The 25,819-nt window shown below is 50.2% G+C and overlaps 1 protein-coding gene across 2 annotated transcripts in view; it reads left to right on the top strand.

The window, feature by feature from the left end:
* The window catches only part of CRISPLD2 (cysteine rich secretory protein LCCL domain containing 2), a 90,640-nt gene that overhangs the window by 29,487 nt on the left and 35,334 nt on the right, over window positions 1-25,819 (top strand). The window contains exons 4-11 of one of the 2 annotated variants that reach the window (XM_032156292.2): window positions 219-351; window positions 1,391-1,506; window positions 5,842-5,942; window positions 18,299-18,442; window positions 20,261-20,321; window positions 23,971-24,037; window positions 24,521-24,651; window positions 25,417-25,460. In XM_032156292.2, the coding sequence (XP_032012183.1) occupies window positions 219-351; window positions 1,391-1,506; window positions 5,842-5,942; window positions 18,299-18,442; window positions 20,261-20,321; window positions 23,971-24,037; window positions 24,521-24,651; window positions 25,417-25,460 (797 nt within the window). The remainder of the gene's footprint in view (window positions 1-218; window positions 352-1,390; window positions 1,507-5,841; window positions 5,943-18,298; window positions 18,443-20,260; window positions 20,322-23,970; window positions 24,038-24,520; window positions 24,652-25,416; window positions 25,461-25,819) is intronic. The other variant, XM_032156293.2, reaches the window with a different exon arrangement.

Here is a 25,819-nt window from a genome sequence, read left to right as displayed (position 1 = left end):
GCCTCCCTCCCTCCCGGCTGCCCGTGGCTGCTGCTGGAATTGGGGGCTGTTCCCCCTACTCGGCCTCCCTCCCTCCCGGCTGCCCGTGGCTGCTGCTGGAATTGGGGGATATTCCCCCTCCTCGGCCTCCCTCCGTCCCTCCTGCCCCTGGCTGCTGCTGTCTCCACTGGCGGGTTGGGGGAGGGGCTGGGACTGAGTGAGCGGTTTCTGCCCTGCAGGTATCGCTCTCCCGGGTTCCACGTGCAGTCCTGGTATGACGAGGTGAAGGACTACACCTACCCCTACCCGAGCGAGTGCAACCCCTGGTGTCCAGAGAGGTGCTCGGGGCCCATGTGCACGCACTACACACAGGTAACTCGGGGACTGGCGACGACCTCAGCCCTGCACCCCAATCCCAGTCATTCACCCCCTGCCCCTGGGGGATTGTAGCCAAATCTGTAAAGCCTCTGCGCTGTTATTGCCTTAATTTTTAAAAATTCAGTTCTATGCAAAGTACAGCCGGTAGAATAAGCTGTTTGTTACCAGCAAGGCCAGAAACTGCGTGAGCACTACAAACTTTTTTTTTTTCCTCTGAGGCAGTGTCTCCCTCCTACCTGGGCTGGAGTGTAGTGATCTTAGCTCACTGCAGCCCCAAACTCCTGGGCTCAAGCAATCCTCCCACCTCAGCCTCCTGAGTACCTGGGACTACAATTGTGCACTACCAGGCCTGGCTAATTTTTGTATTTTTTTTTAGAGATGGGTCTGGCTATGTTGTCCAGGCTAGTCACAAACTCCTGGGCTCAAGCAATCCTCCCGGTTCAGCTTCCCAAAGTGCTGGGATTATAGGTGTGAGCTACTGCACCCAACCGAGAAAACTTCTATGGCAATTTAACATTGCGGGGCATTTTCATTGTGTGGGAGTCTGTTTGTTTGCTTGCTTTTTTTTTTTTTGAAACAGAGTCTCCTTCTGTCACCCAGGCTGGAGTGCAGTGGCATGATCTTGGCTCACTGCAACCTCTGCCTCCCGGGTTCAAGCGATTCTCCTGCCTCAGCCTCCAGAGTAGCTGGGACTACAGGTGCCCACCACCATGCTCGTCTAATTTTTGTATTTTTAGTAGAGTCGGGGTTTCACCATGTTGGTCAGGCTGATCTCAAACTCCTGACCTCATGATCCGCCCTCCTCAGCCTCCCAAAATGCTGAGATGACAGGCGTGAGCCACCGCGCCCGGCCCACTTGCTTTGCTTTTTAAGGAAATGTATGTATCTTCAATCGGTTAGGGACTAATATCTGCTTCCCCAACCCTTCACTATGTACCTCTTTAGTGCCAGCACCTTATACACCCAGGCCAAATGAGATCACCCTTTTGTGCCGTGTCCCTCGAGCTGTGACACACAGATGTCATCTTTTCAGATAGTTTGGGCCACCACCAACAAGATCGGCTGTGCTGTGAACACCTGCCGGAAGATGACCGTCTGGGGAGACGTTTGGGAGAACGCGGTCTACCTCGTCTGCAATTATTCTCCAAAGTAAGACAAGTTGATGCGGTTGTATGGAGTGGGGGTTGGGATGTGTTTGCTTGCCAGGGAGCACCGAGTGAAAACTGGCTTGAGCAGCGAAGTCTTTATTATCTCACATAACAAAGAATCTAGAGTTTCGTGCATCTGGGTTAGCTTAATAGCTCAGCAGTGTCAACAAGGACTCTGGTCCTTTCTGTCTTCCTGCCATACCATTCTCTCCTCATGGTCCGGAGATGGCTGCACAGCACCAACATCACATCTCCCCAAAAAGAAGGAAGGATGGTGAAAGGGCTCTCTCCTTAGGTCTTTTGCACACTGGCATACTTTGTCCTTATGTTCTTGGCCAGAATTAGACCAATCATAGATGAGGGGGAACAACATTGCCCCAACTGGCTTTGCAAGACGTCCTCTGGGACCAACTGAACAAAGTCAGAAGCGGGACTAGCTGCTGGCTGGGCAACCGGCATGGTCTGCCCTGGCAGTATGCTTATTTTTCTCTGAAAACATGCAGTAGACAGCACCCTAGAAAACAGATGTTCACACAAAGCCTAGCTTCTCTGTTTCCCTCCAAAGAGGGTCCACATGCGGCCTCCTGATCATGGTGCCTCGTCCGCCTATAGCATGCTCAGATCATCAGTGTGGCGTCCAGCCCTTGACTCATTTGCTCATAGGACAAATATGTGCTGATTCTTGGGGAACCACTCCCCCAGTTCACGGCCTGAGGTTTGCGTGCTGGCTACTGGCCATCGCTGTTCTTGCCCCGTGCCCTGTGTAGAGTGGGCCCCAGGGCATGTTTGCTCAGTGACTGAATGAAACGGGAATGACCTCATTTATTTGTTTTGGGTCAGGAGTAGTTATGAAAAGGCGGGATGAAGGGGGAATCGCTGAGGTTGAGAGGAAAAATAGAAGCCCTCTCAAAACCATCTGGCGTGCCTGCGGTGGCGTGGCGTGGCTCAGCAGCCCACATGGATAAGCGCAGTGGGTATGTCATTGCCTGGGAGGGATGCAGGCACCATGCAACAGCAGCAGACTGGTCCAAGGTGGTGGAATTCCTGGCCCAGTGGCAGGTGGTGAATGAGGAATCATTTGACTTGACTCTATAAAAAATAGACACTAGAAGGTCCTATCAGAAATGAAATTCTTTCCTTCTGTAGCTGCCCCCTGCTTCCTTAAAAAAAGGAATAACCTCCATATGGTAAAATATACTCATCTTAAGTATACAGTGCGACGCAGTCTCGCATGCCTTAGTCTGTTGGGGCTGCAACAACAGACGCCACAGCCTGGGCAGCTTACACATCAGACTTTCCTCTCTCACCATTCTGGAGGCTGGCAGTCCCCTGGACCAAGGGGTTGCAGATCAAGGGGTGGTAGATCGAGGTGCAGCAGCATCGGGCTCCAGTGGGGGCTCTGTTCCTGGCTCACCAACAGCCGCCTTCTTACGTGGTGGTGAGGGATGAGGACACCAATCCTATTGGATCAGGACTTCGCCTATTGACCTCATTTAACCTTAATTAGTTTCCTCAAGGCCCTGTCTCCAAGTACAGTCACCTTGAGGGTGAGGGCTTCAACACTGGGATTTGGGGAGACACATACTGAAAGTCCATGGCAATAGCCCTGTACCCACGTAACTACCATCCAGATGGAGATGGACAGTGTCTCCCGTGCCCCAGAGACTCTCTTGTGCCCTGCAAAGTGACCACCATTCCAGCATCTTTCCTGTCGGTCTGTGGTGTCTGGTGTGGAACCTCACATGAAGGGGGCCACACAGCACACTGCCTGTGCCTCCAAATGGTGTTTTGCTCAACATCACATGGGTGAGGTCTCCCCGTGGTGTTGCGTGATCACCGATTCTTTCCTTTTGTCCGCTGCGTGTTACTGCGTGCTGTCCATGGCCTCTTTCTTAGAGAGAGGGCTTGAGCCCTTAGGCTATGCAGGACACTGTCCCAGGCACCAGGGTGCAGAGGGTGGCTGGGAGGGTGAGTTTGGGTGTGGGGGGGGGTCAGATCCCTTGAGGGGGATTCCCAACCCGACAAGGGGTGGGATGGGTGTTTACACAGAGGGCCTTGTATGTGAGGGAAGGTACTTCACGGTGCTATTCAAAAATTAAGGAGACGGCCGGGCGCGGTGGCTCACGCTTGTAATCCCAGCACTTTGGGAGGCCGAGGTGGGCGGATCACGAGGTCAGGAGATCGAGACCACGGTGAAACCCCGTCTCTACTAAAAATACAAAAAAAAATTAGCCGGGCGTAGTGGCGGGTGCCTGTAGTCCCAGCTACTCGGGAGGCTGAGGCAGGAGAATGGCGTGAACTCGGGAGGTGGAGCTTGCAGTGAGCCAAGATTGCGCCACTGCATTCCAGCCTGGGCGACAGAGCAAGACTCCGTCTCAAAAAAAAAAAAAAAAAAAATTAAGGAGACTGGCCAGTGCGGTGGCTCATGCCTGTAATCCCAGCCTCCTTTGGCCAAGGCAGGAGAATCGCTTGAGCCCAGGAGTTCAAGACCAGCCTTGGCAACTGGCAAAACCCCATCTCTACAAAAAATACAAAAAGTTAGCTGGGTGTGGTGGTGCATGCCTGTATTCCCAGTTACCTGTGAGGCTGAGGTGGGAGGATTGCTTGAGCCTAGGAGGCTGAGGCTGCAGTGAGCTGTGGTGACACCACTGTACTCCAGCCTGCGTAACAGAGCAAGACCCTGTCTCAAAAATTAAGGAGATTGTTTGTCTGCAGGACCTGGTGCCCAGCCAGCCTTCCACCAATGCCAAACCTGAGTGTTAGGGTTGAGCTGGGAGGGTCGGTGGTGTGGTTTGTCTGAGGAAATATAGAACCCTAGCCACAAGGGGAAACTAGGCAGGGGCAGTGGGACGTATGACAGGGCCACAATCATCTGAGAAACCTACTGGGCTTCATCCAGACACAGGATGGGCTCTGGGCCGTCTCAGTCCCTTGGTGATGTTCTTTTGGGGGCGTCATCCCGAAGACCCCCCGGGATCTGAACAGGGGTTTCTGAGCAGGGATGTCTTGTGACATGGCACGGACATGGTCATTCTGCCTCCGGAATGTGAGAGGGTGGGAGAGGCTGTGTGCAGGTCATAACACCAGACAGTGCCCAGCGCTGACCTCCCGCACTGCACAGCCCACTGCCCCTCCCCTGCCCACAGGCCCCTCGGTGAGGCCGGGGTGCTTCTGGGGCCGCGGGAAGTTCTAGGCCACTCTTGTAAGGACGGATGCCTATCAGCCCCACAGCGTGTTTCCTGCCGTTTTGTTTTTGGCCAGCGCTGGCAGTGCCCCTCCCCATCTTCCCTGGAATGCATCAGAGCGTTCCCCGCATAAGCTTGTGGATTTCCCCAGTGCTCAGAGCACAGCCTTCCCCATGAGTCAGGTGCCGGTCCAAGGGCTTCCCCACGGTCACTCCCTCAGTGTCACAGCAGCCCTGCTGCTGTGACCCTATTTTACAGAAAGGGAGACCGAGGCTGGGGCTGGAGGAGGCTGGCTGAGGGCACACGCTGGCAGCCTGGGGCCCAACCCTGGGAGCCTGCTCTTCACAGCCCAGGAGCTGCAGGAAGGGCCTGGGGACTCCGCTCACCACCACTACCGGGCCCTTGGGGAAAGCCTATGGTGCGGCCTCCAGTTTTCCTGCCCCCGGGAACTCCAGAGGGAGGCAGAGGGCAACTGTGACCCAAAAGGACCTTTGACCCAGCCCCTAGAGTAGAGCGTGTCTAACTAAAGCTCTGAGCCCGACGGCCTGGGTTCAAATCCCAGCCCCGCCACTTGCTTGCTCTGTGACCTGGGGCAAGTCACTTAACCTCACTGTGCCTCAGTTTCCTCCTCTGCAAAAGTATTGAATTCCAGCTCTTCCTTCCTGGGGTGTTGGGGAGATGGGGTGAGGAGCACAGTGAAGGCACAGCCCAGGGATGGCGTGTGATAAAAACTGGGAAACGCAAGCCATCTCCGGAACAGGCTGGCTTTACACATTTGAGAAATGGCTTAAAAGGGGGTCCTGGCAGCTTTTCAGTGCTAAGGTGTTGGGATCCAGGGGCCCTGACGGTGTTCGGAGCCGTGTTGGTGGAAGGGGGGCCACGGGGCCGACAGCCAGCCAGGGCAAAGATAGTGGGTGGAAGGGCATCTTGTAGCTCCCTTCTGCAGAATCGCTGGGATTCTGGAGCTCTCTAGACTCTCTGTGCATGGGAGGGGCCTGGGACAGCCACCTTTCCCGCTTCGCACAGCACACACCTTCCCCCTGACCTGTCAGTGGCGGTGTTCAGGGACGCAAGTGGGCCTTGGAAGAGGATCAGTCCTGAGGCCTCACGTGGTGGTTCCCTCTGACGGTTGTTTTTGGGTCTGTCCTCAGGGGGAACTGGATTGGAGAAGCCCCCTACAAGAATGGCCGACCCTGCTCTGAGTGCCCGCCCAGCTATGGAGGCAGCTGCAGGAACAACTTGTGTTACCGAGGTAGGAAATTTACTCCCAACACTTTTGCAATGAATTTCCCCTCAGTCTGAGTCATGCGACAGCGTTACATAAAACGGGGAAATTAAAGAAGTCAGTCACCCCTCCCAGCCCTATTGAAGACGCTCTCAGCACGCTTCTCCCGCCTCCGTGATGAGCTGAGCCTCATCTCCGGGGTCTAGGCTCAGCTTCCAGGCCCCTGGAGAGCCCCACTGCCCCGAGACATGGTTTCCCATGGGCATCTCCTGTGCCGGGCTCTGTGGATGCTGGACACAGCATTAGATGCGGACGCACTGCTCACCCTCATTAGCATTCACAGTTTCATATAAAATAGGCCACGGGCTGGACACGGTGGCTCACACCTGTAATCCCAGCACTTTGGGAGACTGAGGCAGGAGGACCATATAAAGCCATGTATTCGGGTTCTCTAGAGGGACAGAGCTAATAGGATATATATAAATATATATGTATATGAGTTTATTAAGGAGTATTAAACTCACATGACCGCAAGGTCCCACAATAGGCCATCTGCAAGTGGAGGAACAAGAAAGCCAGTCCGAGTCTGGAAGTGGAACAACTTCAAGCCCGATGTTTGAGGGCAGGAAGCATCCAGCACGGGAGAAAGATGGAGGCTGCTCCCAGCTTCCATCTAAGTCAGTCTAGTGTTTTCACATTTTTCTGCTTGCTTTATACCCTAGCTGCACTGGCAGCTGATTCGATGGTGCCCACCCAGATTAAGAACGGGTCTGCCTTTCCCAGCCCACTGACGCAAATGTTAATCTCCTTTGGCAGCACCCTCACAGACACACCTAGTATCAGTGCTTTGCATCCTTCAATCCAATCAAGTTGACACTCAGTATTAACTATCACAAGTCCACCCCTCGTCAACTTGAACCCATACACATCTCCTGAGATCATACATAATCTGCAAATAAAGACAGTAATAAGATCATAATTACACCTAACAGAATACAACTATCCTTTGTACAACTGGAAACTCACCAATCCCCAACCCAAATGCTATGACATAAAGTTAACAAAACTTAAATGCTGATATGAAGTTAATAAATGTTATGTCCCATGATAAAGGAGAAAGGGAATAACATGAAGATATTTTCTTAGTACAAGCGTGTACATGCACAAACAAGTTTTTAACAAAAGAAGGAGGAAATACAACAATTACAGTCCTCATATCTGCAAGTGGTCATGTGGTTATAGCTGATATTGATGACTACCTTCTTCTACTACCCATTCTGTTTTCCCTTTGCCTTCAGCAAGCACCTCACCAGGTCATGGTTTTTTCCTGGTGGAGTGACCCAAACCTCCATTCCTAAAGGGTCTGGGCCATTTGTAGTCCTGCCTGGATTAGGCTGTTGTAGTTTCCCATTGACCTTAATCACAGGGCGTGGTAATACTAAGAGATGCCCTAAGGGAGCTCCTGTATTCCATGCATACTCTTCCTTACCTCCATTGTGGAGCAGTAGACTGATTTCATCTTGATAATCCATGTCACTCACCCCAGCCAACACTGTAACTCCCTTCTTAGCCTGTTGACTTAAGGGTAGGAGGAGTCCAAAGTGTCCAGGTGGTAACCTTAACTTCCAGTTTAATGGGATTTTTGCTATGTCTCCTGGTGGCAGCATTCCTCCCTCTGGAACTAAGACCTCTAGGCCAGCAGAATTTAATGTCACAGGAACAGGAAACAAAAATTTTGCTAGTGGGTCACTAGGGGTGAAGGTGAGTGATGCCATTTCCACTTCCACCCCTTAATTCCTCAACTCGTGAATCTTGGCTATGGGAGAAACAATATCATATATTGGATGCTGATTGAGGGCATACGTGGCCTTCTGGAGAACTTTGCCCCAGCCCTGCCAAGTGTTGTCACCTAGTTGGCATTGTAATTGTGACTTCAAAAGGCCATTCCACCATTCTGTCAATCCAGCTGCTTCAGGATGATGGGGACCGTGGTGAGACCAGTGAATTCCATGAGCATGAGCCACTGCCACACTTTTTTAGCCATAAATTGAGTGCCTTGGTCAGAGGCAATGCTGTGTGGAATACCATGACGGTGGATAAGGCATTCTGTGAGTCCGCGGATGGTAGTCTTGGCAGAAGCATTGTGCGCAAAATAGGCAAACCTGTATCCGGAGTAAGCATCTGTTCCAGTGAGGACAAACCTCTGCCCTTTCTGTGATGGAAGAGGTCCAATAAGCAACCTGCCACCAGGTAGCTGGCTGATCACCCCGAGGGATGGTGCCATATCAAGGGCCCAGTGTTGGTCTCTGCTGCCGGCAAACTGGGCACCCAGCAGTGGCTGTAGCCAGGTCAGCCTTGGTGAGTGGAAGTCCATGTTGCTGAGCCCATGCGTATCCTCCATTCCTGTCAACATGGCCACTTTGTTCATGGGCCCATTGGGCAATGACAGAGGTGACTGAGGAAAGAGACTGAGTGGTGTCCACAGAATGAGTCATCCTATCTACTTGATTAATAAATCCTCCTCTGCTGAGGTCACCTTTTGGTGAGCATTCACATGGGATACAAACATCTTCACAGTTCCTGACCACTCAGAGAGGTCCATCCACATCCCTCTTTCCCAAATTTCTTTGTCGCCAATTTCCCAATCATGTTTCTTCCAAGTCCCTGACCATCCAGCCAAACCATTGGCTACAGCCCGTGAATCAGTATATAATCGCACATCTGGCCATTTCTCCTTCCATGCAAAGTGTACAGCCAGGTGCACTGCTTGAAGTCCTGCCCAGTGGGAAGATTTCCCTTCACTGCCGTCCCTCAAGCATGTCTTAGAAAGGGGCTGTAGTGCTGCAGCTGTCCACTGTGAGGTAGTGCCTGCATATCCTGCAGGACCATCTGTGAATCACACCCTAGTCTTCTCTTCGTCTGTCAACTGATCATAGGGAACTCCCCATGAGGCCATTGGTGCAGGCTGGGGGAAAGAACGCAGGGTGGCAGGAGTGGAGACCATGGGCAGTTGAGCCACTTCTTTATGTAACTAACTTGTGCTTTCAGGACTTGCTTGAGCCCAATCACATATATACCACTTCCATCTGATGATGGAATGCTGCTGTGCACGACCCCCTTTATGGCCCGATGGGTCAGAAAGCATCCAGTTCGTGATAGGCAGTTCAGGTCACAGGGTGGCTTGATGACCCATAGTCAAACGTTCAGTTTCCACCAAAGCCCAGTTACAGGCCAAGAGCTGTCTCTCAAAAGGAAGGTAGTTATCTGCAGAAGATGGCAGGGCCTTGTTCCAAAATCCTAGAGGCCTCCTCTGTGAGTCACCTACAGGGGCCTGCCAGAGGCTCCAAACAGCACCCCTATCTGCCACTGACACCTCAAGCATCATTGGACCTGCTGGGTCATATGGCCCAAGTGGCAGAGCAGCTTGCATAGCAGCCTGGACCTGTTGCAGAGCCTTCTCCTGTTCTGTACCCCACTCAAAACTGGCAGCCTTTTGGGTCACTTGATAAATGAGCCAGAGTAACACACCCAGATGAGGAATGTGTTGCCTTCAAAATCCTAATTGGCGCACTAGGCATTGTGCCTCTTTCTTGATTGTAGGAGAGGCCAAATGCAGCAACTTATCCTTCACCTTAGAAGGAATACCTTAACAGGCCTCACACCCCTAGACCCCTGTAAATTTTACCGAGGTAGAAATTTCCTGAATTTTAGTCGAATTTATTTCCCATCCTCTGGCACACAAATGTCTCACCAATAAGTCCAACGTGTTTGCTACTTCTTGCTTACTGGATGCAATCAGCAAAATGTCATCAGTGCAATGGACCAGTGTGATATCTTGCAGAAGAGAAGCAATCAAGTTCTCTCTGAATCAGATTATGACACAAAGCTGGAGAGTTGATATACCCCTGAGGTAGGACAATAAAGATATATTGCTGGCCTTTCAGCTGAAGGCAAATTACTTCTGGTGGGACTTATGGACAGGAATGGAGAAAAAGGCATTTTCTGAGTCAGTGGCTGCATACCAGGTACCAGGAGATGCGTTAATTTGCTCAAGCAATGAAACCACATCTGGTACAGCAGCTGCAATTGGAGTCACCACTTGGTTAAGCTTACGATAATCCACTGTCATTCTCCAAGATTCATCTGTCTTCTGCACAGGCCAAATGGGAGAGTTGAACGGGGATGTGGTGGGAATCACCACCCCTGCATCTTTCAAGTCCTTGATGGTGGCACTAATCTCTGCAGTCCCTCCAGGGATGCGATACTGTTTTTGATTTACTATTTTTCTAGGTAGAGGCAGCTCTAATGGCTTCTATTTGGCCTTTCCCACCATAATAGCCCTCCCCTACCTGTCAGGGAGCCAAAATGAGGGTTCTGCCAGCTGCTAAGTATGTCTATGCCAATTATGCATTCTGACACTGGGGAAATGACCACAGGATGAGTCCAGGGACCCACTGTAAGCCAGACCTGAGCTAAAACTCCATTAATTACCTGACCTCCATAAGCCCCTACTTTCACTGGAGGACCACAATGATGTTTTGGGTCCCCTGGAGTCAACACCAGCTGAGAGCCAGTGTCCAGGTCCCCAAAATGTCTGATCATTTCCCTTTCCCCAATGCAGAGTTTCCCCGGTACAAGGCCAGAGGTCTCCTTGGGGAAGGATGGGAGAAAGATTAACAGCATAAATTTTCAGTAGCATAGTGGGGTCCTTCTTCAAGAGGACCTTGCCTCCCCTTCATTCAAGGGGTTCTGGGTCTGTAAACTGCCTCAAGTCTGGTAATTGATGGAGGGGCCGTGATTCTCTTTTTTCATAATTCAAATTAGTCTTTTGTCCATTCTATCTGGAAGTTTTCTGTTTATGTGACTTAAACGGGAATGCAGTAGGCTTCCTATCAATTTCACTTCTAGGAGCAGCGCAATTAATTAGCCAGTGACAGGACTGTACACGAATTAGACTTTTCTGATTGCCCCTTAGCCTCTGCTGTCCATTACGGTAGCTATGCCCACCTTGCTTTTGACAGTTGACTGCTGCTGCTTGGCTCCTGCCACCTCAGGATCCAGTCATTTCCACTGCATTTAAATTTTGTAGTTGAGTGATTGCGGTTCCCACTGTTAGATCTGACGTACATAGAAAAGCAATTACAAAGATGCAGGTGCTGCCTTTACAAATCTATTTTGCAGGCTGGGCGCAGTGGCTTATGCCTGTAATCCCAGCACTTTGTGGGGGCCGAGGCAGGTGGATCATGAGGTCAGGAGATTGAGACCACCCTGGCTAACACGGGGAAACTCTGTCTCTACTAAAAATACAAAAAATTAGCCGGGCATGGTGGCAGGTGCCTGTAGTCCCAGCTACCCGGGAGGCTGAGACAGGAGAACGGCGTGAACCCGGGAGGCGGAGATTGCAGTGAGCGAAGATTGCGCCACTGCACTCCAGCCTGGGTGACAGAGTGAGACCCCGTCTCAAAAAAGACGAAAAACAAAAAAAAGCAAATCTATTTCACAAAGCATTAGTCAAGGGTATATCTTCTGGATTCTCCCAGCTGGGATGAGTAGGTCCAAAGTGACTAATCCACTCTACCATCCGAATCTCCCTAAGCCTTTGGATCCCTTCCTCTACATTAAACCAAGGGAGATCAGGCATTTCTAGCTCACTCACAGTGGGCCACCTTTTAATCCATATTTCAGCTAACCAAGCAAACAAAGCAAATAATAACAGTGAAGTACCTTTTTTAACTCCCTGAGCTGCGACATTACATTAAATGCAGAATGCCTATTTAGTGGGCCCAAATCAAGAAATTCAGCCTGATCCAACTCTATGTTCCTTTCACCATTATCCTATACCCTTATTATCCATTCCCATGACTGTTCTCCAGATTTCTGCTTATATACATTAAAAAATTCAAGCAGTTCTTTTCGAGTATAGCATGTGTCATACTCTGAACCTCACCTCTAGGGACCCGCTGGGACTTTAGTCTAGTTATAGGTCTAGAAGCAAACAGGGATGTTGGGGTTGGCTCCTGAGGAGAATCAACATTATCTTGCCTGGCAGCTGCCTCAGGGGAGGCCATCAGTGTTGCCTCAGGCAGTGCAGGGTTTGTCCCCTCAGCAAAGGTGGAAAGGCTGACCGCAGCATGGGTCAGGGAGGAGACATTGTCACTACTGGGGATGGGGAACCTGTTTCTTCTGGCAAAAAAGTTTCATCAGCATTTACAAATTCAGTGTCCCCAGCTTCACCAGGGTCCTCCCACACATCCCCATTCTAAGTTGTAGGCTCCCATTCTTTTCCAATCAACACCTTCGCTTTAATAAGTAGACACCTAGCAAGGTATCTGTGCATGCACCTTCACTGCAGGTCAGCCACTTGCATGAGAAGAGCTTGTGTCTGTTTTTCCACAATTCCAGCTCTTTCTCTACAGGAGATAAGACTCACTCAGGGTAATCTTAGCAGATTTGAGGCTCGGTATCTGCTTCTGAAGCCAGAAGCTAGAATCCTTGAGTTCATCATTTTGTTTAATCACTTTGTCCAGTGAACTTAGAAGCAACCAACCAGCTTCGTTATGTTCCTTGGTTCTCCACATATAGTCAAAGGTATTATGTCTAGAGTCACTGAACTCCCCTCTCAGGAGCACTGAATGAGGAGTGTCCAGTTTATTTATTTTGCATAACTCTCCGAATAGCTCATGCCAAGGACTCCCAGTGTTCTCCATACTATTAGAAGTAGAGTCCTTAGCATTTTGGGGTCTAATCATATTAAGCAGCCAACTCCAGAAACCCTAAAACCAATGAAAGAACTCCATCCTTAATATTCTCTTCCTCAAGAACCACTCCTGGTACCAAAATCTGTATTCGTCAGGGTTCTCTAGAGGAACAGAACTAATAGGATATATACATAGGGGAGTTTATTAAGGAGTGTTAAACTCACACAATCACAAGGTCCCACAATAGGCTGTCTGCAAGCCGAGGAGCACAGAAGCCAGTCCGAGTCCCAAAGCTAAAGAACTTGAAGTCTGATGTTCGAGGGCAGGAAGCATCCATCATGGGACAAACATGTAGGTTGAGAGGCTAAGGCAGTCTCGCCTTCTCACATTTTTGTTCCTGCTTTATATCCTAGCTGCTATGGCAGCTGATTAGATGGTGCCCACCAAGACCCAGACCACTGACTCAAATGTTAATCTCCTTTGGCAGCACCTTCACAGACATACCCAGGATCAATGCTTTGCATCCTTCAATCCAGTCAAGCTGACAGTCAGTATTAACCATCACAGGCCTTGAGTTCCAGATCAGCCTGGACAACATAGCGAGAACCCATCTATACAAAACATAAAATAGAAAATTAGCCAGCTGTGCTCACGTGCACCTGTGGTCCTAGCTGTGGCCTAGGAGGCTTGGGTGGGAAGATCGCTTGAACCCAGGAGTTTGAGGCTGCAGTGAGCCATGATGGCGCCACTGCACTCCAGCCTAGGCAACCCAGCGAGACCCCAACTCTAAAAATATAAAACAGACATTTGAACAAGAAAGTAAAAGCAAACAACGTGATATTCCAAATGAGCTCACTAGTGGGAAGCACCTGCAACGTGGACGGCTGGGCAGGATCAGTCCTTCTGGGCTGTTTGACCCTTTACTCCTGTGTCCTTGCCCCCATTGGCCTCCCCTTCACGCGTGTGTCTTGCTGGTGCTCCCCTGACTGTGCTAGAGGTTTTTCGCCCCCACTCCCACAGCTCACAGAACTGGAGCTGTTGGGGCGGTGTGATTTTCTACCTAGTTCACCTTTTTTTTGAGACGTGGCCTCCCTTTGTTGCCCAGGCTGGAGTGCAGTGGTGCAATCTTGATTCACTGCAGCCTCAAACTCCCAGGCTCCAGGGATCCTCCCATCTCAGCCTCCCGAGTAGCTGGGACTACAGGCACATGCCACCATGGCTAATATTTGAAGTTTTTTGTAGAGATGGGATCTCACTATATTGCCCAGGCTGATCTCAAACTCCCAAGCAATCCTCCCTCCTTGGCCTCCCAAAGTGCTGGGATTATAGGCGTGCACCATCACGCCCGTCCACCATTTCTTCACTGGTTCCCATTTAGGATGTTTCCACTTCTGCTACTATAAATAACACAGGTTTCTGGTGCCTAAAGCATTTCTCATCTTTTGGGATATTTCCTCAGGCTCTCAGAAGTTATGTCCCCGGCGGGGCATGACTGGGCCATGGGGCTGGCCATGCTCTTGTGGCCCAGGCTTTTTTTTTTTTTTTTTTTTTTTTTTTTTGCGTGGCTCCACTGGTAGCCTTGTCGTGACTGAGGGGCCTTGCAGACAGTTGGGTGGGCTCCGCTGGCAGGGGAGGGTGGGGTAGATGTGGGATCAGGCTGGTGGGTTCTGGAGTGAAGAACAGGTGGGCTAGATCAGGGGTCCCAGACCCTCTCAGGAGCCAGGTCCTCTGTTGTCCCAGCCAGCTGTTCATGGCTGACTGCCTGCTGGGGAGAGGGGATATCTTAAGTGGGGATGGGGATGGAAGAAGGAGCGATCTGGACACTAAGACAGACCATCTGTGTCTGGGTCATATATCACCTGTGGCAGTCTTGGTGTGACCCCCGCCTCCAGGGAGCCTTCCTGGACTTCACAGACAGACAATGCACCTGCTCTATGTTCATCAACCCCAGACTCCTTGGGAACCTTGATCGTCCTGTCATCTCAGCTGCCAGCTCACTCCAGGGCCTCCGGAGGCACGTGGCAGGGGTGTGTTGTGTGTTGTTTGAATAAATATTCCAATAGCCACAGAGGGGCATTTTCAAAGAACAAATGTGCACAGAGACCTTAGATGCCCATTTACCTCCACCAACATAGCTCCACGTACTTATTTTTAAATTTTTGGTGGAAAGTATCCAACTCTCCTTGGAAGGCACCCAATTTCCCTAGCTAAGCATGCAGCAAGTCTCCTCTGAAACAGCTTATCTGCGGAAGCTACTTACCAAGAGCGTATCCAGGGGGCCTGGTAAGGCCTTGACCTCTAACGGAGATGGGGCAGGGATAAGGATATAAAAAAAGAGGTATTCTCCCCTCTCACCCCCACCTGTGTGGTGTTAGAAGGCGCAGGCTTCGGGGAAAGGTGGTTTGACACCCAGCCCAGCTATTTCCCAGCTGTGTGAGCCTGAGCAGGGCCCTTACCCTCTCTGAGCCTTCTTCCTCATCTGTGAAATGTGGCCAATCACGCCTCCAAAGGCAAATGGGAGGTTGACAGGAGAAAGTGCTGGGGATGGCCGGGCGCGGTGGCTCACGCCTGTAATCCCAAAACTTTGGGAGGCTGAGGCAGGCAGATCACCTGAGGTTGGGAGTTCGAGACCAGCCTGACCAACATGGAGAAACCCTGTCGCTACTAAGAATATACAGTTAGCCGGGCGTGGTGGCGCATGGCTGTAATCGCAGGCTGAGGTAGGAGAATCGCCTGAACCCAGGAGGCGGAGGTTGCAGTGAGCCGAGATCGCACCATCGCACTCCAGCCTGGGCAACAAGAGCAAAACTTTGTCTCAAATAAAAAAAGAAAGAAGAGAGAAAGAGAGAAAGAAAAGAAAAGAAAAATGCATGCCAGGGAGGGCCCAGCCAGCATCTGGCCAGTGCTCAGTGAACATTAGCTCTGAATGTGGTCACTAGGTTTAGAACCAGGAGGTAATCTGCAGAGTGACATAAACAATGCCCTGAGACCCCGGCCTGGAGCAGAACGGGGCACAGAATAACCTTGCCGTGACCTCTGCACGGAATTTCCCCAGGCCGTGCTGGGCCATACAAGGTGTCTTCATTAGGAGGTGCTCAGATCCAGCCCATCCTACATGTAAAGCCTTCTACTTTTCATTTGTGGGTGTGAGAGCCAGGACTGTCTGTCTGCCCATTTTCTTAAATAGAGAGTCCTCAAATGCTTTAGACCGCTTTACCAAACTCTCTTTGGCTAAATAAAGCTGCGATTATGAGGTCTAAACATCCTAAAGGCCAGTGGAAGAAAACCCGGCTTATTCTCCAGCCAGCTCCCGCTCTCCGTGAGGGCAAGCCTGAATAGCCTCATTGACGGGAAGAACAGACACGCGCCTGGGCAGCCTCTGCAAACCCGGTGTCTTCCTGGAGCTTCCACCGATAGCTTTTGCTACCAGAGGTGCTTTCAGAGTTCCCTTTTTGAATGTCTTTAAGCTCTGTTGCTGGACATACGCTCTTTTCTTTAGGTGACAGGATTCTCTGGGGGTTTTGATAATTCATGCATTTGTGAATTTTGTTGAGCAACTGCTGTGTGCTGGGTGCCTGGTGTGAGGCAGGCTGGCCCCTGGCCTCTGGAAGTTTGCAGCTGGTGGATGAGGCAGATGGTGGGGAAATGACAGCTGCGAGCAAGCTGCTGGGGAACAGGGCAGGGTGACCCGTGAGCACATCCAAGATTAGAACTGGGGCTCAGAATGGCTTCCCACCTTCTGACTTAAGCCCGTCCCTTCCCCCTGTGGGACAGGACCAGCCTGGGTGGTTGTTGTAGGGTAGTGAAATTGGCCAATGAAGCAGCTGTGGAGAACCCCAGCCCGGGAAGGCGTCAGGGATTCAGTCATTTGCCCCTCATTTGGCTGGTTGGTGTTGTGAAAAAACTATTTTAAAACGGAAAAAACTTAGGATTGAGGAAATTGATGGAACTTTGAATTTTTTTTTTTTTTTTTTTTTTTTGTCGCCCAGGCTGGAGTGCAGTGGCACGATCTCTGCTCACTGCAACCTCCACCTCCCAGGTTCAAGTAATTCTCCTGCCTCAGCCCCCCAAGTAGCTGGGAGTATAGGCACCCGCCACCACGCCCAGCTAATTTTTGTATTTTTAGTAGAGACGGGGTTTCACCATCTTGGCTAGGCTGGTCTCAAACTGCTGACCTCATGCAATCCACCTGCCTCGACTTCCCAAAGTGCTGGGATTACAGGTATGAGCCACCACACCTGGCCCTGAAACTTAGATTTTAATCCAAAACCATGAAGAGACCTGCGAGGGTGCTCTAGTTATTCTCCTTGAAATTGTTTTCACCCAAATACATCTATTGCCTTTTTGGCTTGGGGAACTTGGAGGCCGCAGGTTTCCAACTCTGGTCCAAAGACATCGGTTGAGCCATAGGAGGGGCATGCCATAAGTAAAAGTATTAAGGGTCCCCAGCAGAGATGCTCATGAATTTGTCTTTGATCAGGCTGCTCAGGCAAATGAAAATAGCAGTGTCTTTGCTTTAGCTGGAATTTACAGATTGGTATCCTGGTGGTCTGATTGCAGATTCTGGTGAGCAGTTTGTAGTTGTCTTTCAGGATGAAAACTGGAAGATAAGCTAACTGAGGTTTAGTAAGTGCAATCTGTTCGGTTAATTAAAATGTTTTAAAATGTGGGTCATGGTCATAGTTGGAGAAATAATAATATGCCATGTGCTTGAATAAGGAAAAGATTGTTCTTTTGGATAGTTGGATAGTTCTACATGTTGAGTCTGACATTATTGGACAGTGAAACTCCAGTACAGAAGCAACAATTGAGCTGGTTAAGTGGCCCTGACTGGCAGGGGAGAGAAGGGATGGAAATGGGCTGGTGTGAGGTGCAGTTGGGGTCTAGGAGCACTGAGGCTGGCCTTTGTGCACCATGATGCGTGCATGATGAGGAAGACCCTTCCCCAGTGAAAACCCAGGGGCAGGGGACTTCCAGCGAGTCCACTATTGGCTTTGGGCCAGTGGCCGAGGCAGTTTTTTTTTTTTTTTTTTTTTTGAGACGGAGTTTCGGTCTTGTCACCCAGGCTGGACTGCAATGGCACAATCTTGGCTCACTGCAACCTCCACCTACCGGGTTCAAGCGATTCTCCTGCCTCAGCACCCACCAAGTAGCTGGGATGACAGGCATCCATCACCATGCCCAGCTAATTTTTGTATTTTTAGTAGAGACGGGGTTTCGCCATGTTGGCCAGGCTGGTCTCAAACTCCTGACCTCAGGTGATCCGCCCACCTCAGCCTCCCAAAGTGCTGGGATGACAGGCATGACCCACCGCGCTCAGCCTGAGGCAGCTTCTTGAAGTTGCTTCGTAAGGGCAGAGGGTCAGGTGGGGGAGGAGATGGGACAAGAAACCATTATGATAACCTAGGTGTGGGCGTGGGGCCTGCTAACCTCTGGGCAGCCTGGCTGATCTTGGGTCCAAAGCAAACACAGTGAGCGGAGAGCGTCCCCATCTCATCTGGGCTGGTAGAATTCCACCTGGCCAGGTCTGTTCTGAAATGTAACTTTCTCTTTGCCGCTGAAATGATTCTTTGTAAAACCAAACCTCAAACACGTTTAGTTTTCAAATTGCGTTTCTTTTCCCCCAAAGTGCGTTTTTGTTGAATCCCAGTGTGTTATTTTTTTTCCTCCCTGTCCAATTTTAAGAAGAAACCTACACTGCAAAACCTGAAACAGACGAGATGAATGAGGTGGAAACAGCTCCCATTCCTGAAGAAAACCATGTTTGGCTCCAACCGAGGGTGTTGAGACCCACCAAGCCCAAGAAAACCTCTGCGGGCAGCTACATGAGTGAGTCCAGGCCATCCTCCACCCGCCTGCCCTCCCAGCCACCTCCAAAGGGGACGGGGTGGGTGGAGGAGGGGAGCTAGTGGATTTAGGTCTGCAAATCCACAAACAGTGGGAAACAGGGTGCGGCAAAGCTCGTGGAGGCACAACCGTCAGACGTTTTTCAAAAACGATATTTTTAAATCATTCCAAAAGCAAGCATTATAGGACTTGTGCTTGGGTGGCATTCCGCACCCCCGCCCCGCGGCCAGGCAGGTATTTTAAGGTTGGACCTTCACTTGTCCTTTCAAAAGGGACCTGGGCTGAAGTTGGGTTCCTCTGGGAAGTGCTGGCCCCACAGAGGGCAGGCAGCGTCTAGCCTGGTTCTGGCAGGTTCCACTCCTTCCTCACCAGGTCCTGGGTCTGGACTCAGTTGGCACATCTGTGAAGTAGGGGATAGAGATGCCACGTCAGGGTTGCCCGGAGGATGAGCTGCAGGAACACGGGTCACCCAGTGCCAGCTGAGGCCTCCCTGTACATTGAGATCATTGCAGAGTTGCCTACAACTCTTTTTTGAGATGGAGTTTCGCTCTTGTCACCCAGGCTGGAGTGCAATGGCACGATCTCCGCTCGCTGCAACCTTCGCCTTCCGGGTTCAAGCAATTCTCCTGCCTCAGCCCCCTGAGTAGCTGGGACTACAGGTGCCCACCACCACGCCCAGCTAATTTTTGTATTGTTAGTAGAGAAGGGGAGATGTTTTCCCCTGAGACTTCTGTGAATCCCCAAAATATTGACTGTTCCCCTGCTCACCTCTGGCCTTTTGGCTCCCCAGGCACCTCAGCTCCCCAAGCTTTTGTTCTCCCTGCCTTCACTGCCCCAGGGTGGAGTTCAGCTCCCCTTCAATTCCCCCCGGACACTGCTGCGGGACCTCGTTCGCAGCCGCCGTTTCCGCAGGCCGGGGGCTGTGGAGGGGCGTTTTTGCTCAGGTGGGGCTGGAGGGCTGGGTTGGATGCCCTTGGCTCTCCCCATTTGCCCTGCAAGCCTCAAAGGCCCTACAACTGGACCCCTCTTTGAGGAACAGCCTCACACCCGCCTTCTCAGAGCCCCTCTCTTCTTTTCATAGCTGCCATCTCCCCTGCCCCCACCAGTCTTTCTGTCCTCTTCAAACCTCTTTCCCTGTGATGCTGAAGCATTCTCTAGCTTGCTTTGACCAGGAAATATGCGGAGGCCCTTGTCTGTCCAGGAGTTCCAAACAGTGCCATTGTTTCTTTTAATAACATACAACGTTTACGTCCCTTTTCAAACTATAACACGACTCCGAGACTCTGATATGTTCCCATAAAATAAACAAAGCAAAAAGCTTTGCAAAAGGCATCTTGGTGATGGGGGAGATGACTCGGGTGAGCCTGGCTGGGTCCCTGGCCCCACAGGCTCAGAGCAACGTTCTCCCTACCCCCTCAGGAGTCCTGCCCTGCAGAGCCCTGTGGGACCACAGGCACATAGTGTGTGCCAGGCACCCTGCCAAGGCCAGAGTTCACTTTCTCTCTCAATGCTCACAAAAGCCCTTGGAGGTGGGTACTGTCACTGTCCCCATTGTCCATATGCGGAAATTGAACCACAGAGAGGGGAAGCAACTTGTCCAAGGTCACAGTGCTACTGTAAAGCGGTGGGCCTGGGGTCTGAACCCCCAGCGGAAGCCTGCAACCATCAGGCATTGTCCTTGTTCTTAGTATAGCACGGATTGGATTGCAGAATGTTCCGGAATGTCCCTCAGCATGGGGAAGGGTCTTTTCACCCTCCTGCTTTCGTGCCGTGACGTGTATTTCTGCATTTCTCTCCTAGCCCAAGTCGTCAGATGTGACACCAAGATGAAGGACAGGTGCAAAGGGTCCACGTGTAACAGGTGAGCCTGTGCTGGGCTGTCCTGCCACTGTCGCCTCTGAGTCTTTGCAGGGCTGTCCTGCCCCTGTGGCCTCTGAGTCTGTGCTGGGCCGTCCTGCCCCTGTGGCTTCTGAGTCTGTGCTGGGCTGTCCTGCCACTGTGGCCTCTGAGCCTGTGTTGGGCTGTCCTGCTGTTGCATATTTAGCAAACTGCTCTCACCAGGCAGAATGGGTTAGGGCTGGGCAGTGTCCAGGCACTTGTTCGCCTCAGCCATTGGCAGATCGTATGGGAATGCTGCAGGATCTGAGCAGGCTGCTCCCAGTGGGCCCCACCAGACGGATGGGCCACCGGTGTATCCCCCCCACGGTACATCAATAAATCCTTCTAGCTGATGCAGTCATTCAGATGATGAACACTGTCTGCCAAAAAGAATGCGTTTGGTTTTAGCAGTGTGACTGCTGGGCTGTTCTTTGTGGTAGTAAACAGCCAGCAGGTGCAGCCGCCACATGCACACCCTCACAGTCAAGTGGGAAAACCATGTCATTGGCAGAGGGGACCTTGCTTGTCTTCCTACGAATTCTGGCATCAGTTTGCTGAAAGCTGAATCGAGTTATTTAAAGCACATGTTAAAAAGGGAAGGTGGAATCTTCGGTTTTATATCGCAAGGGTTGGGAATTTAGTTTGCCAGGAGAACACTTCACTTAGACGTTGGCAGGGCTGTGATGAGACGGACTTGGAGCAGCCAGGATGAGGTGGCTCAGTGGGCTCACATATGGTACTGTCGTTTGTTGGCGAGATGAGCCTGATATGTCAACAGTCAGCGGTGGAATAACAGTGCCTAAAACGTCGCGCTCAGTGTTAGGGTAGCATTTGCATGTCTCGGTGCTGAGCGAATTGGGAAAAAGCAGGCAGCGCCTGGCAGGGGCCTCTGCTGTGTGCACTGCCCAGTCTGGGCTGCTGAGAAGCTGGAGTTGTCCGTTTGTGGCGATGCGTGTTTCTGAACGGTAAGCGCATCATGATAGCATCACCCCTGAGTAGTACTCAGAGGAAAAAGGTGAGCACGTTTTGGAGAACATTCCTTGTCAGACAACATTGAGGCGGTTCCAGAGTTGGGGTGGGTGGGGCACTCCCCACGCAGGGAGAAGGCGGGAATCTGTCCACACGAAGGCTGTTAGAGGCCTCCAGTTAAGAAAAGTTAGTCAGCCCCAATCTGCAACTGTGGGAGCATCCCCAGTCTCGCTGTAGAAGCCGCCCCACAGTCTGGCACACATGTTTTCTGTTCATGGTACTTTTACAAAAATAATAGTCAGTGGGCTTTTTTTTCTGACTTGAAAAGGTATCTATGCTCATTAATAATGATTCAGGAAAGCAATAACAAAAACAAAAAAAGGAGAAAGAAAAAAATGTGTCCCAAAATCTCATCAATACCAGTAGCAATTTGATGTATTTCCTTCCAGTCTTTTTTTTTCTGTGCACAGATGAGGCTAATGCTGCTTATGTATTTTCTTTTCTTTTTTTCTTGTTTTCTTCTTTTTTTTTTTTTTTTTTTTTTTTGAGTTGGAGTCTTGCTGTGTCACCTAGGCTGGAGTGCAGCAGCATGATCTCGGCTCACTGCAACCTCTGCCTCCCGGGTTCAAGTGATTCTCGCACCTCAGCTTCCCGAGTAGCTGGAACTACAGGCACACGCCACCATGCCCGGCTCATATTTTGTATTTTTGGTAGAGATGGAGTTTCACCATCTTGGCCAGGCTGGTCTCGAACTCCTGACCTCAAGTGATCCACCCACTTTGGCCTCCCAAAGTGTTGGGATTACAGGTGTGAGCCACTGCGCCTAGCCTGCTTGTGTATTTTCACTTAGGATTTTCCAAATATTCCCCACAAACTTCATGCCTAGTGACTGCGTGATACTCTGACACACGACTGTACGTGAACGTGTTTAGCCATTGCTTTGCCACCTGCTGGCTTATTTCCAGCTTTTTACCATTATAAACAGTTGGGGCCAGGCACGGTGGCTCACGCCTGTAATCCCAGAACTTTGGGAGGCCGAGGCGGGTAGATCACTTGAGGCCAAGGGTTTGAGACCAGCCTGGGCAACTGGCGAAACCCCGTCTCTACTAAAAATACAAAAATTAGCTGGACATGGTGGCACATGCCTATAGTCTCAGCTACTCGGGAGGCTGAGGCACAAGAATAGCTTGAACCTGGGAGGTGGAGGCTGCAATGAGCCGAGATGTGCCGCTGCACTCTGACCTGGGTGACAGAACGAGACTCTGTCTCAAAAATAAAAAAATGATAAATAAATAAATAAAAAATAGTTGGGATAAGCTTGCAGGTCTGGCTTTCTTGACTTTTTGCTTGGAATATATATTTACAAGGGAAGCCGAAGAGCCAATGGATATGAATGTTTAAGTCTTTCTTAAAGGTTTTCTTAAACATAAGAGTGATTTATACTTCCATGAACAGCAACACCATCGTTGACTTTTACCCTATTAAAAAATCCTTGCAGGCCAGGCATGGTGGCTTGTGCCTGTAACCTCAGCACCTTGGGAGGTCAAGGTGGGTGGATTGCTTGAGCCCAGGAGTTCGAAACTAGCCTGGGCAATATGGCAAAACCCCCAAAATTAGCTGGGTGTGGTTGTGCACACCTGTAGTCCCAGCTACTTGGGAGACTGAGGTGGGAGGATCACGTGAGCCCAGGAAGTTGAGGCTACAGTGAGCTGTGATTGCGCCGCTGCACTCCAGCCTGGGTGATAGAGTGAGACTCTTTCTTGGGGTTTTGTTTGTTTGTTTGTTGTTTGTTTTTTGAGACTGAGTCTTGCTCTGTTGCTCAGGCTGGAGTGCAGTGGCCCGATCTTTGCTCACTGTAACCTCTGCCTCCCGGGTTCAAGTGACTTTCCTGCCTCAGCCTCCCAAGTAGCTGGGACTACAGGTACCTGCCACCACACCCGGCTAATTTTTGTATTTACTTTAGTAGAGATGGGTTTTTGCCATGTTGACCAGGCTGGTCTTGAACTCCTGACCTCAGGTGATCCACCTGCCTTGGCCTCCCAAAGTGCTGGGATTACAGGCATGAGCCACCGTGCCTGGCCTTGTTTTTGTTTTTTTTTTTAAATGAAACAGTAAAGACTATGGTTGACCTTCTATTTCTGTGGATTCAAGCGGCCTCTGATTCAACCAACCTCGGATTCATCCAACTGCAGATCAAAAATATATTTCTTAAAAAGTGTATGGTATTACAGTACAATAATAAAAAACTGATACAAATTTTAAAAACAATACAGTGTAACAACTATCTACATAGCATTTACCTTGTGGTAGGTATTATAAGAAATCTAGAGACGCTTTAAAGCATACGGGAAAAGACGCAAAGGTTATACGCAAATACTAGGACAGTTACATAAGGGACTCAAGCATCTGCAGACTTTGGTATCCTAGGGAAGTTCTGGAACCAATCCCTCATGGATACTGAGGGATGACTGTATTGTGCTTGTGAATATGAACTTCAGTCTGCGCCTGGGTAAACTCTGACTTGTCCAAAAACAATGGAATCCGCATGAATGAAGCTTTTCTATATTTAGTAATAGAGCTATCAGTGAAAAGAATGATAAACTCATTGTGAGATGTAACCAACATGTTTATCTCTGAACATCATTTTGTTTCTTCCTCATCAGGTACCAGTGCCCAGCAGGCTGCCTGAACCACAAGGCGAAGATCTTTGGAACTCTGTTCTATGAAAGCGTGAGTGTCGCCAGTCCTCCTCTCGATGGCTTGTGTGGGGTCCTGTTGCATATGTTTAAAGCAGGTGGTTGGCTTTAGTAGGAAAAGATTTTCTTTCCACTCCTAAGTCAAACCTGGCATTTCTAGAACTGGGGCAGGTGTGTATTTATGGGCTTACAAACTAGCGAAGCCACTCTCCGGGACTGATCCTCCTGAAGGCCAGTCTCCGTCTTAGAGCGAGCATTCACACGCTGCACCGAGCGGGGAGAAAGGGCTGTTTGTCACTGTTCTTCGTTTGTAAAGCAACTCGGATGAGTATTTAAGGTAAGCAACCCCAGGAACAAAAGTGTGGTTATGGACAGAGGCGAGAGGCAGGAGCAGAGGGAGCTTTGGCCCGTCCTTCAGGCTTTTAGTGAGTCGAGGACAAATGTTTGGGTATTTCTGGTGAAACTTGCTGACGGAGGTTGAGAATATGCCTCTGGTCTTCCCTCCCCTTCCCGCCAGTCGTCCAGCATATGTCGCGCCGCCATCCACTACGGGATCCTGGACGACAAGGGAGGCCTGGTGGACATCACCAGGAACGGGAAGGTCCCCTTCTTCGTGAAGTCTGAGAGACACGGCGTGCAGTCCCTCAGGTAACTACTCTGTGATCCGGGCTCCGTGAAACGGTTTTCCTGTTTATGACGGTGTTGTTGAAATTTTGAAACGTATCACACAGGCCGGGCGTGGTGGCTCACACCCGCACTTTGGGAGGCCGAGGCAGGTGGATCACCTGAGGTCAGGAGTTCAAGACCAGCCTGACCAACATGGGGAAACTCCGTCTCTACTAAAAATGCAAAAGTTAGCCAGGCGTGGTGGCACACACCTGTAATCCCAGCTACTCTCAGGAGGCTGCGGCAGGAGAACCACTTCAGCCCGAGACGGAGGTTGTGGTGAGCCAAGATAGTGTCACTGCACTCCAGCCTGGCTGACACAGCAAGACTCCGTCTCAAAAAAAAAAAAAAAACCACAAGCCCACAGCTCTAACTCTAATGCAAATGTGTTTTTATAATTTGATCATAATATTAATAATAACTAACTTCCTTTGTAATGTTTTAAATTTAGCTTTTTAAAATTCCTTTATTTTGCAGATGTGGTTAGATTAAATTTATCTTATACATTTGAAAACCATTATTCTTAGAAGGGATCTATAGGCCTCACCAGGCTACCAGAGGAGTCCTTGGTACAAAAAAAGTTAAGATGCCCTGATCTAGAACATTCTAAGAGCTCTCAGGCTGATAGGAAACAAGTAGAAAAGTGTGAGGTCGAGACTGCAAATAAGATAAGTATAGGAACAAGTGTTCACTTTTAGAAGCAATTCTGTTTGCATTTACCTAATGGCTTTTTTTTTTTTTAAACAGCAAATACAAACCTTCCAGCTCATTCATGGTGTCAAAAGTGAAAGGTAAGCTGGCCAGTGTCTTTTGCGACCATAATACCTGGGTTATCAGATTTTCCTGGAAACTTCACTTCCTTTAGTCACTGAGTTAATGTTTATCATGCCTGTGAATATTATGGTTTTCATCATGGTCAAGGCTTTTTCAAGACGTCATTTCTTTAACCAGCTTCTAAGAATATCTGGACTTGAAATTGGCTCGAGATCACTGAACCAGAAACACAGGGCTGAGGTTGCCAGCTGAATGTCACAGACACACTGATGCCTGGGGCTAGAGTGGCTGAGAGGTTTCATTGGGAGGGCCACTTCCTGTCAGTTGGTAATGGCTACCTGGAGTGCTGTGTGAAGAAGGATTCTGAGACCTCCAT

Source organism: Hylobates moloch, unplaced genomic scaffold (genome assembly GCF_009828535.3).
Source record: "Hylobates moloch isolate HMO894 unplaced genomic scaffold, HMol_V3 SCAFFOLD_6, whole genome shotgun sequence".
NCBI lineage: Eukaryota > Metazoa > Chordata > Mammalia > Primates > Hylobatidae > Hylobates > Hylobates moloch.
Note: the sequence above shows the minus strand (reverse complement) of the source record. Positions and strands in the feature narration are given on the sequence as shown.